Source organism: Scophthalmus maximus, chromosome 9 (assembly GCF_022379125.1).
Source record: "Scophthalmus maximus strain ysfricsl-2021 chromosome 9, ASM2237912v1, whole genome shotgun sequence".
NCBI classification, from domain to species: Eukaryota; Metazoa; Chordata; class Actinopteri; order Pleuronectiformes; family Scophthalmidae; genus Scophthalmus; species Scophthalmus maximus.
The window spans coordinates 1,731,288-1,742,174 of NC_061523.1; the positions used below are offsets into that span (position 1 = coordinate 1,731,288).

At 43.5% G+C, this 10,887-nt stretch overlaps 1 protein-coding gene across 2 annotated transcripts; it reads left to right on the forward strand.

The window, feature by feature from the left end:
* The first annotated feature begins 439 nt into the window (after positions 1-439).
* Positions 440-10,887, forward strand: hars (histidyl-tRNA synthetase). Of its 2 annotated transcripts, XM_047334235.1 has the most exons (14): positions 465-620; positions 1,588-1,971; positions 2,104-2,193; positions 3,481-3,600; positions 3,704-3,799; positions 4,600-4,725; positions 4,891-4,998; positions 5,087-5,185; positions 5,402-5,495; positions 6,810-6,937; positions 7,069-7,341; positions 9,418-9,534; positions 9,689-9,835; positions 10,106-10,887. In XM_047334235.1, exons 2-14 carry the CDS (start codon positions 1,861-1,863, stop codon positions 10,163-10,165), a joined length of 1,569 nt encoding a protein of 522 aa, XP_047190191.1. In that variant the 5' UTR covers positions 465-620; positions 1,588-1,860; the 3' UTR covers positions 10,166-10,887. The 2 variants fall into 2 exon arrangements, with proteins under 2 accessions (XP_035505969.2, XP_047190191.1); XM_035650076.2 differs by lacking the exon at positions 1,588-1,971 and having other exon boundaries at positions 440-620.

Sequence of the window (10,887 nt, forward strand, 5' to 3'; positions counted from 1 at the left end):
TACATTATGAGCATGTATGGCTGCATTCCATGTGCTTATTATTCAGTGCCCCAACTTCATGTGGATCTCCTTATTTTGTTGTCTTCCGTTGTGCAGTGTGTCCAATTGTCTTGCATGTATGTCTTGCTGCACCACAAATTGCCCCCTCTGGGACAATATCAAAAAAGTTGAAGTTGAAAGCTTAAGTGAGCCAACTGTATCTGTTATTATCTGGTGAATGGGTCACTGGATCACACGTGGGCTTTTTGTCGATGAGGTTTGCCGTGACTCTTTTGGCGAATCTTCATGTATTATGGCCATAAAGAGTCAACAACGTAAATCAAGAAGTTGTCAAAGTTGTCAACCCCACATGTCAAATGCACACACGTGTTTTGGTGTCGTCAAGGTAACGTGATATGATTCAACGTGCTGTCACATTTATACGACAACGGAAGTTTAGCACACTTCCGCTTCCGTTTCACTCAACTTCTGTCTTGACCGTAAATCTATGGTCTTGACAACTGCTGCCACTGAGTTGATCTGGAAAAGCCATGGCGGACAAGGCGCAGATACAAGACGCGATTAAAACCCAAGGTGAAGTCGTCCGGAAGCTGAAGTCAGAGAAGGCAAGCAAAGAGCAGGTCAGTACTCGGAGCTGACGGTGATGCTAAAGCAACAGTAGCAGTTAGCATGCGGTGAGCAGCATGTCCAGTCGGCAACAGAGGGGCTAGCTAGTAGCTAACTAGTCAGCGCCGGTGTCATGGCCCAACTAGGTTTCGGTTTGACTGGTTCCCGTCGGCAGATTCGTCACTCCTTCACAAACATAGTAGTGGCAATTTGCCGGTCGCATCTCATATCTACTGCGGCGAATATGATTGTGTGAGTAAGCACACATTTTCAGCCACCTACGTGAAAAATCAAGTGAAGAAAATAAAATTCCCAAAAGGCACAATAGATTCTGCCTTCATTCATTTTACTGTATATACCAGTCATTCACACTCATACATGTCCAAAGGTCTTGATTGGTCTTGTGTCTTCAGATATGGGACAATTTGTGTTACACCTTACACAAAATAGATTCTGATACAGTTTCCGCCGGCACGATGCCATAAAGACCCACCAGCTGTACCTAGTCCTAACAATGAAATACAAACATAAACTTGAAACATGAAAATAAATGATTTAGGGTTGATGCCCGGCCCTAGTGTGGCTAACACAGAAGCAGAAGAAGCTGAATGGTATTCAGTTGTGAGCCAATTATCGGCCGCAGACAAAACTCTGATATACATGAAAATCAATTTGATTAATGTTTTTAAATGTAAGGTGCTTTTAAAGTGACAGACACAGTAGATGCACTTGACATACTAGACACGCCCCGTCAATCTGTCTGGCTGCCCCTCTGTCTGTCTGTCTGTCTGTCTGTGTGTGTGTGTGTGTGTGTGTGTGTGTGTGTGTGTGTGTGTGTGTGTGTGTGTGTGTGCGTGCTGTATTAGGCTGGCTGCTTTGATTGACTTGGTACATCTCATGTTCTGTCCTCCATGCTGTGATGATGATGATGATGATGATGATGCCGCCGTGCGTCATGCCCCGCCCCTCCCCTTGTGCTAGAGTTGCTCACCACTTTTCTCCTGTTCTTCCTGCCTGACTCTGCGTGACCTCTGCTGGCCTTGATCCTCATCATCATCACCACCACCACCATCGACATTTGGGGAATCCAACCCTCTTGGACGTCACTGCCCAACCCTGTTTCATTGGCTGCTGTGGCTGGCCCTGGACAATACCATTGGATTATGCTGTACCAATGATGAACTCTTGAAAAATTTCTTGTCCAACATCTGGACTTATTTTTATTTTATTTTTGTATCCCCCCTGTACCGTGGGATGGACATGCTGGGCATGTTTTGTATTCGTGCTTGCTCTGGTCTGGGTGCCTTACGGACTGCAACACGTGTCCGATCTCTGCATTCTGTTCCTGGGATCACTGTGGCTCAGGTAGGCCTCTGGTGCTGGGGGCATGTGTGTTATGTGGCAAAGTTCCCTGTAATAAGATGTTATCTGTAAATTTTTAACTGATGGTGACCAATGCATCAAAGCACTAAGAAAACGTGTGTGTGTGTGTTGCAGATTGATGAAGAAGTAGCCAAACTGCTGGAACTGAAGGCTCAGATAGGAGGAGATGATGGCAAAAACCAGTTTGTCCTCAAGACAGCAAAGGTAAAGGCTGCTGTGTTTAAACACACGTGGATTTATTGTAGTCACAGAAAATAAAAAGTTACCAAATTTCTACCTCATATTATGATGGGAAATGTTTCTGTAAGTCCTACCTGGATAAATGCACACACTAAGTAAGTACACACGCGGCCTCCACTTTCTTCTTTAATTACATGCAATAGCTAAAATTGTTAAAAGATATTTAATTGTATCATATGTTTTCATGTCTGTGACATATTCAAAAATAGCATAGACATTTAAATATTAGGGTTAAGTAAAAAGGTGACATATAATGCTCAAATTCAGGTTCATACTTTTAATTTGGGTTGTTTGTGTTGAGATTCTGCCTCGCCATGGTCCTATTAAAAGCCTGCTTCACGTCGATTTTCAGATGTTTTGCTATGGACTGAAACAGTTTTGTGAATTTCTTTTTACATTACATAGAGGATATTTACTCTACTCAAATATTAAAGGTGACATATTATGGTAATACTTAGCTTCATACATTCAATTTGGGTGACCACTTGAAAAGGTTTGCATGCTCTAATGTTCAAAAAAGGCATCAGTGTTCTCATACTGTCCATTCCTGCAGCTCCTCTTTTCACCCTCTGTCTAATACGCCTGGATTTCTTTTAGCCACGCCTCCCAATAAACCCCAGTCTGCTTTGATTGGCCAGCCGGCCCAGTCTGTTGTGATTGGTCAACCGATTTCAAATTGTATAGGAAATGTCACGCCCCATCCCCAGAAAAGTGGAGATTCTCAGATAACAGGCAGGGTTACCCCCAAAAGATTCATACTGTGACATCATAGTGGGGGAAAAATCTGAACTAGTTGTTCAGAGCCAGGCTGTAGGGTTTAGCCAGCTCACAATAAAACGACAGGGTGGTCTTCTTTCACAGTTCGTGGGCTGGCAGGCTCCACAGATACACACATTTATGTGCACAAACACTGAAAAAGTGATTTTTGCATATGTCACCTTTAACATAATGTTGCTGGTATTATGTCAGTGCGACTATCAACAGAATTTTTTTTGCCTGGGCACTATGTGGTCCACCTGTTTAAAGTGGGTGGAACGTAAAAAACATCAGGTGACATGAGATGTGAGTCAGGCGTCTCACACCGACTGTTTAGCAGCTGTACTCTTAACATGAAAACCAAGATGTCCCGCGACCGCCACTCACACAACGCAGGCATCCTGTTCCAGGCCTAACTCACTTCCTCCCTTTGATAAGATGGGTAAAATTGAGGTGACAGGCAGAATGATCACAGCTAACATCTTTCTCCGTCAGGGGACAAGGGACTACAACCCTAGGCAGATGGCCATCAGAGAGAAAGTGTTCAACACCATTATCAGCTGCTTCAAACGCCACGGAGCAGAGACCATCGACACACCTGTCTTTGAACTGAAGGTAGATTTTCAACACTATTCATCGTTAGCATGGAAAGGGTGAAAAACATCAGTCCATATGACATTCAAGTATGAGAGCTGTTTATCTTCCTGTTGGTGTGTAGGAAACATTGACAGGGAAATATGGAGAAGATTCCAAGCTCATCTACGACCTGAAAGACCAAGGAGGAGAGCTGCTGTCCCTCAGATATGACCTCACCGTATCCTTCAGATGCTCCATACCTCATTTTCACAACACAGTTCTATAAGATGTCATTTTGTAATCTATTTAAATTTGTTATCCTTTATTGTATACAAAATATCTTAATACACATAAATTTGTCACTGATGTGTTTTCTTTACTATACCTTAGCATCCCACACTAAATTCCAACTTCAGCCTCTCATCTCATACCTACAGGACCCAGATTTGAATGATTTTCTTCATCATTAGGAGCATTTATTTTTTAATTATTATGTTATGTAACTCCACCAAGGCAATTATATGTTTTTGTCTGTTTATAAAAACAACTAAATTTCCATGACATTTTGTAGTGGTTGGGGCATGTCCCAAGGAACAACCTATTATGTTTTGGACCAGATCCTGATAAACAGTTGGTTATAGGAGCAGTAAGTGATTGTAAAGCAATACACGTTTTGTAAAAATCTGCGAATATTACCTCACAGTCCGCTAGTTGTCGCTTTTGTTTGTGCGTCGAAAAAAAATCCATGTTTTTCAGTCCAGCCCAGTCTCCATAAATCGAAAACAAAAGGATGGTGCGGACTGCGCCACACAACACTGCGATTGCATTTTGTAAACCTCACTAGTCAACAATTTAAGAGAAGTGCTGGCTAGTGGCGCTGCAGCTCCGAACTAGCTTTTTCCAGAATTGCTTACTGCCCCTTTAACCTTTGACCTCTACTATACCATTATTTAAATACATGTCGATGTGCCGTCTTGCATGTGTAAGTCCCTTCCAATTTAGAGAGTGGTGTGTTTTCCTTGACCGGCCCCCTTTTAGGTGCCATTTGCCCGCTACCTGGCAATGAACAAGATAACCAACATCAAGCGCTACCACATCGCTAAGGTCTATCGGCGTGACAACCCAGCCATGACCCGTGGACGCTACCGAGAGTTTTATCAATGTGTGAGTGATCCAAGTGTTTTCAGCCCTGTCAGGGACTATGGGTCCAGTTGTTCAGCAATTTGTTGTCTTTTGGAATCTGACCTGACTTCTCCTGACTATACTTAAAGAATATACTGAGACATTTTCTGCTCCACTTCAATAAATTAATGTGTGTGCGCGTGTCAGGATTTTGACATAGCAGGGCAGTATGACGCCATGATTCCAGACGCTGAGTGTCTGAAGATTGTCCATGAAATCCTCAGTGAGCTGGAGCTGGGAGACTTCCGTATCAAGGTTTGTGTCACATCCATATAGTTGAACGGTCGCTTTGTGTAATATGATTGACAAGCGTCAGCTCAGCAACCGTGTCCTCCACTTCCAGGTCAACGACAGACGTATCCTGGACGGTATGTTTGCCGTGTGTGGCGTTCCAGACGACAAGTTCCGTACCATCTGTTCAACTGTGGACAAACTGGACAAGGTGTGGAGGCATTCCATAACTTTGAGTTATTTATGATATGTCTTCATTTACACAAACAAAATTATGTAGACGGTGCTCTGCAGAGTCAGCTACTGGTGTGAGGGCCAGACTTCCTCACTGTAGTTAATGTTTGTCTGATGTTTCTTTTTTCACCTTCTCTCTGGCACTCATTGCCGTCTGGCTTTGACCCTTCTCCTCCCGCTGCTCCATCTCTAGATGGCCTGGGAGGACGTGAAGATGGAGATGGTGAAGGAAAAGGGCTTGTCAGAGGAGGTTGCTGACCAGATTGGGGAGTACGTCAGTATGCAGGGTGAGACCAAAATCACACGAGATGCGAGACATTAGATTAGATATTCCTTTATTCGTCCCACAATGGGGAAATGTGGTCGTTACAGCAGCACATTGGCAGAATATAGACGAAATAGCAGAATAGAAAGAAATTTACAGGAATTAAAAAAAAAGCAGTATGTATGTACAAAATATAAATATTATGTACAGAGAAGTAGCAATAGTTGCACATGGGGAACGATTATAAATATTGCACAATTTGTGTGTGTGTGTGTGTGTGTGTGTGTGTGTGTGTGTGTGTGTGTGTGTGTGTGTGTGTGTGTGTGTGTGTGTGTGTGTGTGTGTGTGTGTGTGTGTGTGTGTGTGTGTGTGTGTGTGTGTGTGTGTGTGTGTGTGTGTGTGTGTGTGTGTGTGTGTGTGCGCGCGCGCGCGCGTGCGTGCGTGCGTGCGTGCGTGTGTTTGGAGCAGTGCTGGTTGTACAGTCTCACAGCAGCAGTTGTCCATCACTGTTGGCACCACGTGATCCACACCAAATCCAACCTCCATTCACAAAGTCACTGCAGCACAGACACTACTGTATGCTGATCAGTACATTTACGACAGCAACTTCTTTTCAGTTTTGAACTACTACTTCTTGGATACCTACTGTACATTTTAGTGTGAAATATTGTACGTTTTACTTCACTACTTTTATTTGATACCTATATAAGATTTTACATACTAAGTGGAGCAAAATGTGCACGTGACAGAATGTTGTACCTCGGTTTGGTGTGGAGGAGTTATCGAAATCCCACATTTTCCAATACAGTGACTGGCCTCATATCAGCTACAATGAAAACGCTGATGTCTGTCGTTGTTGCCCTAGCCCCAGCGATTTCAAGTCTAAGTGCAAAGGCATTTGTCAGAATCGTCTGGCCTTTCGACGTTTTATTCACAGGCGCGGTTGATTTTAGTAGAGAGCTGTGGTAGTGTCTTTGCGTGTAGTAGTTTTAGCCGCAGTCCAACATTTCCTTACAGTGCTCAAAGCATCATGGGAGTTCCCCAAGAAGTCAGGGCCAATAGCATCATAAATAATGGATGAAGAGGTTTTACGCCTAATCTTGAGGCTTAAAGAAACCTGTTTTTGTAAAAAAAAAAAGGTAAACTACCTGCTCCGCACCAAACAGCAGACGGACATAGTGATAGACTAATGAACATGGAGCAGCTAAAGAGCCAGAGATATCCCTTAAGAGTTGTTGGAGACTAAACACGGAGTAAAACAAGTGTAGAAGACTTTGATTCACCAAGTGGATGCAAGCACGACTTTTCTGAGAGTGTGATCATGTTTGTTACGCAGGTGGCATGGACCTCGCAGAGCGCCTCCTTCAGGACCAGAAGATGTTACAGAGTAAGCAGGCCTGTGCCGGCCTCTCGGACATCAAGCTGCTCTTCAGCTACCTGCAGCTCTTCCAAGTCACAGACAAGGTGACACATCCATTAGTCATATAGTGATCATTTTATACACTTTTTACATTTCATCATCATACCTTCTACTTTATTGGCACTGCTACTGGTAACTGACGACTCTGGAACTCTTTCCGGCCCTTCATCTCCAGGTGGTGTTCGACCTCAGTCTCGCCCGGGGACTGGACTATTACACGGGAATCATTTATGAGGGAGTGCTGACGCAGGCGGGTGTGGCCCCAGTCTCCAATGAAGCCCAAAATGGGGCGCCTGCAGGGGAGAGTGTCAGTGTGGGCAGCGTGGCCGGAGGGGGTCGCTACGACGGCCTGGTGGGCATGTTCGACCCGAAGGGCAGGAAAGTGCCGTGTGTGGGCGTCAGCATTGGGATTGAGAGGATCTTTTCCATCTTGGAGCAGAAGGCTGAGGTAATGTCAATCAAAAATGACTCAATTGTATCCTTTTTTCTTTTTTTTTTTTCCTGGCAGAAATACAATACTATAATTACATAGTTACCATAGAATGAGACCTTTTTTAATCTACGTAGGGAGCATGTCCTCTTCGACAGAGTCCGCCATGCTTCTACAGTAGCCCAGAGCAGACAAACCGAACGCTGGCTCTAGAATGTTTTTATTTCAACCTGACTGATATATTTCAATTGGGCAGTTTTATCATTCTATAACATTGGCCTATTATAGATATTTTCCATTTCCAAAACATGGTGCAGTAAAAGATGCTTGGGGTTATTTAGAAACGGTGCTGTCATTATTATATATATATATGTATGTATTTTTTTTTTAATATTTGTAGTGTGGACAGACACAAAACACAAAACAAGCTGGTAGTTGGCAGGCCAGGACATAATCAAAGTCTAACTCAATAAATTAATTAAAAAAAATTCTCCTGGAATTTGCAACAGACTGTTACAGAATAATTACTGAGCTGCTCCTCCGCCGTCACATTGTGTTGTGCTGTCTGAAACCAGAAGAAGCACAGATGTGTGTGCCTGTGTCTAGGTTTTGCGCAGCATTAAGGAACAGGCCTCCAATAGTAATGACACAAGACCTAGCTTGTGTCTTTATTAAGACATTATGAAGCACGACCTTCCAAGCCAGAAGTTGTGAGATCCTAGTCATGTGCAGAACTGTGCTCGTCCACAGAATGCAGGTTACACAGAGAATGGCTAAAAACAATAACTTGAGAAGTAAAAGAGGCAATGGGTGAGTCCAGTGGTACGTTTGAGTCATGAAATACTCTTTACTATCTCTTATCTCCCCATTACATACTGTGAATAATGAATGTGTATTATAATTTAAAACAATGCTGACTGCCTCTTTGATACTTTGGCAAACATTAACAACAGCCACTCAAGGGTAACTCTGTTATTAAGAACAAAACTCAAAACATACATCAACTGAAATGCAGTGTGACACTGCTCTTCTGTTTCTGTGTCTCTCTCTTCTCTTGGGAGCTTCTTCACAGGCTCTTTGACGAGGGGAGTGATTAGACTATTGAAGTCACTCCCCATGGTGCAGCTGGAGGTCTCTCCTGAACCACCTATACACAGCCTAAAGTATTGTGACAATTATGCGACACTGCCTTTTTCTGAATGATTCCCTGGCGTCGGTGACCCCTCCCCACACCGGCCGACAACATAATGTCACTTTCTTTACTGTTCGCCTGCTGGACATCTTCACAGTGACGTTATAAAAACTGTGTTCATCCTGCACATCCAGTGTGTGTTATCTGTAGTGGAGCTGGTCGGCCATTTTGTAGTCAATCTTTTTCATAAAATGAAACTCAATTATCTTTGTGACCCCCTCATGTGTGTGGCTTATATATAAGTTTGAATGATATACTTAAATGGTGTTATTTCTTTTCATACCACACACTGCCTGTCGACTATTTCAGCAACAACACTATCTTCAGACCAAAGTTTATAACTTTTCAGATTAAAAGCTGTAATTCAACTCAAAGTATTGCAGCAAACAACCAAACATTCACATGCGTTTACTTTGAAGGCAAAACTGCTTAAGTGAAAGTTATTCAATAAATGTTGCTGCCATGACCAAGATTAGCACCCACGGCAGCCTGCTGGAGGAAAGACTCCTATTGCCAATCACTGCTATATAGCTGCTCTATAAAGTAAGAACGGCGGCCAAAATATCAATATCTGACCTACATGTAACATCAGGATCCGCATTTGCCCCGAAAATCCAGAATGGCTCTTGTTGTTGTGCCATTGATGTTTCACGTTGTCTGTCGATGCGTGAATTCAATATCTATGGCAAATTTGGCACACAAGTTCACTCGGACACAAGGATGATGTAATTAGATTTTGGTGGTTATTGAAAAAGGAGGGGAGGGGTTTACAGTTTAAGATTTCAGTCCTTCACACTGAACCTTTTGAAAAGTTGTCAAATTGATGTCTCTCAAGGTGAATAGGTGGATTGATAGTAAGTGTGCGTGTGTCCAGACTGTAACATTGTTGTGTTGTTGTTCAGGCCTCAGCACAGAAGGTTCGGACCACAGAGGTCCAGGTAATGGTGGCGTCTGCTCAGAAGAACCTTTTGGAGCAGAGACTGCGACTCATCACTGAGCTCTGGAACGCAGGCATTAAGGTGTGTGTTCTGTACTGACCTTATGTGGCCTGACAATGTCTTTTTTCTCTTCTGATTGCTTTATTTTAAACTCATGGTCATTACATTTTTTTAAGACAGTGGGATTCTGAACAGCAAAGGAAACTGACTTTTGTGTGTGTTACTGTGTGTCCAGGCAGAGGTCATGCACAAGAAGAACCCCAAACTGCTGAGTCAGCTGCAGCACTGCGAGGAGTCGGGGATCCCCCTGGTGGCCATACTGGGAGAACAGGAGCTGAAAGACGGCGTGGTCAAACTACGTGTCGTCGCCACCAGAGAGGAGGTGCGACTCAGGGAATCATTTATCAGGGAATCATTCAGAAGAAGGCCGTGTCACATAATCAGCGACTCACATGATACGAATAGATATTGCCATTTGAAATGATATATACCAAAATAGAGCATTTTATCCACTTCTAGCCTTAGTATTTTACAGACTTCTACAAAGGGGGCTCGGGGTTAATTCCCATCACAGTTTTAGTGTTGCATTGTGTTTGAGTTTCAATGGTCAGAAGGCGGGTACACGACTAATCTGTGTGTTTTCTCTCCACAGTTTGATATTTCCAGAGCGGATCTTGTTGGTGAGATCAGGAGGAGGACCTCGGAGGCCTAGCCATTCCTCTCTTCCCAGCAACAACATCGTGGTTCAAACACAGACACAGGCAGAATCTTACAGGGCGTTTCTTGTCTAGTGCGTACGCTTTGCTGGCATGAGATTGGTCGCTTTAATTTAAAAAAGGTTTGGTCGCTGCAACATTTTGTTTCACACACACACACAAACTGTAGAATGAAAAAAGGCAGACATGAATGAACGGAGAGACACACACTTGCTAATCATGAACTGTGGAAGAAGTCAGACAGGAATGCTGATGGCAAAGCCACACAGAGTGGTTGTGCTAACTGGGGCTAAAGCTTGTGTCCAACTTCCTCTTCACTTTCTGCTGAGCCCTCTCCTCCGTCACCCGGTCGGGCTGCACACACACAGCGACAGTAGTGATCCTTCATTCCTGATGCAATGACAGAAGGGAGGATCTCAACGCTAACTGGCTATCACGTCAACGCGTCATGCAAATATTTTGCTCCAGTTAAAATATTTGAACACGAGTGACAATGCGCCAGCCGTGAATTTCCCACCTTCGTTCTATTCACGTCACCTGACCCAATGAGGCGAAATTTGCGTCTTTGCATTGACTTTGTACGTAATGTACTCGCACGAATAATTTGCGACGTGTCCGGTGTGAATGCACTATAACATAACAGAGAGGCCTTTCTTTATTTCCTGTATCAAACATGCTCCTTCTGTTCAGTGTCTGAAATAAACACATTCATCAGTCA

What these genes read in the sequence shown, in the direction of transcription:
- hars (XM_047334235.1), top strand. Translation starts at nt 1,861, where the DNA reads ATGGACATGCTGGGCATGTTTTGTATTCGTGCTTGCTCTGGTCTGGGT. An exon ending in CTGGGATCACTGTGGCTCAG is followed by an intron (nt 1,972 to 2,103) that starts GTAGGCCTCTGG and finishes TGTGTGTTGCAG; the next exon opens with ATTGATGAAGAAGTAGCCAA. An exon ending in TCTTCCAAGTCACAGACAAG is followed by an intron (nt 6,938 to 7,068) that starts GTGACACATCCA and finishes CTTCATCTCCAG; the next exon opens with GTGGTGTTCGACCTCAGTCT.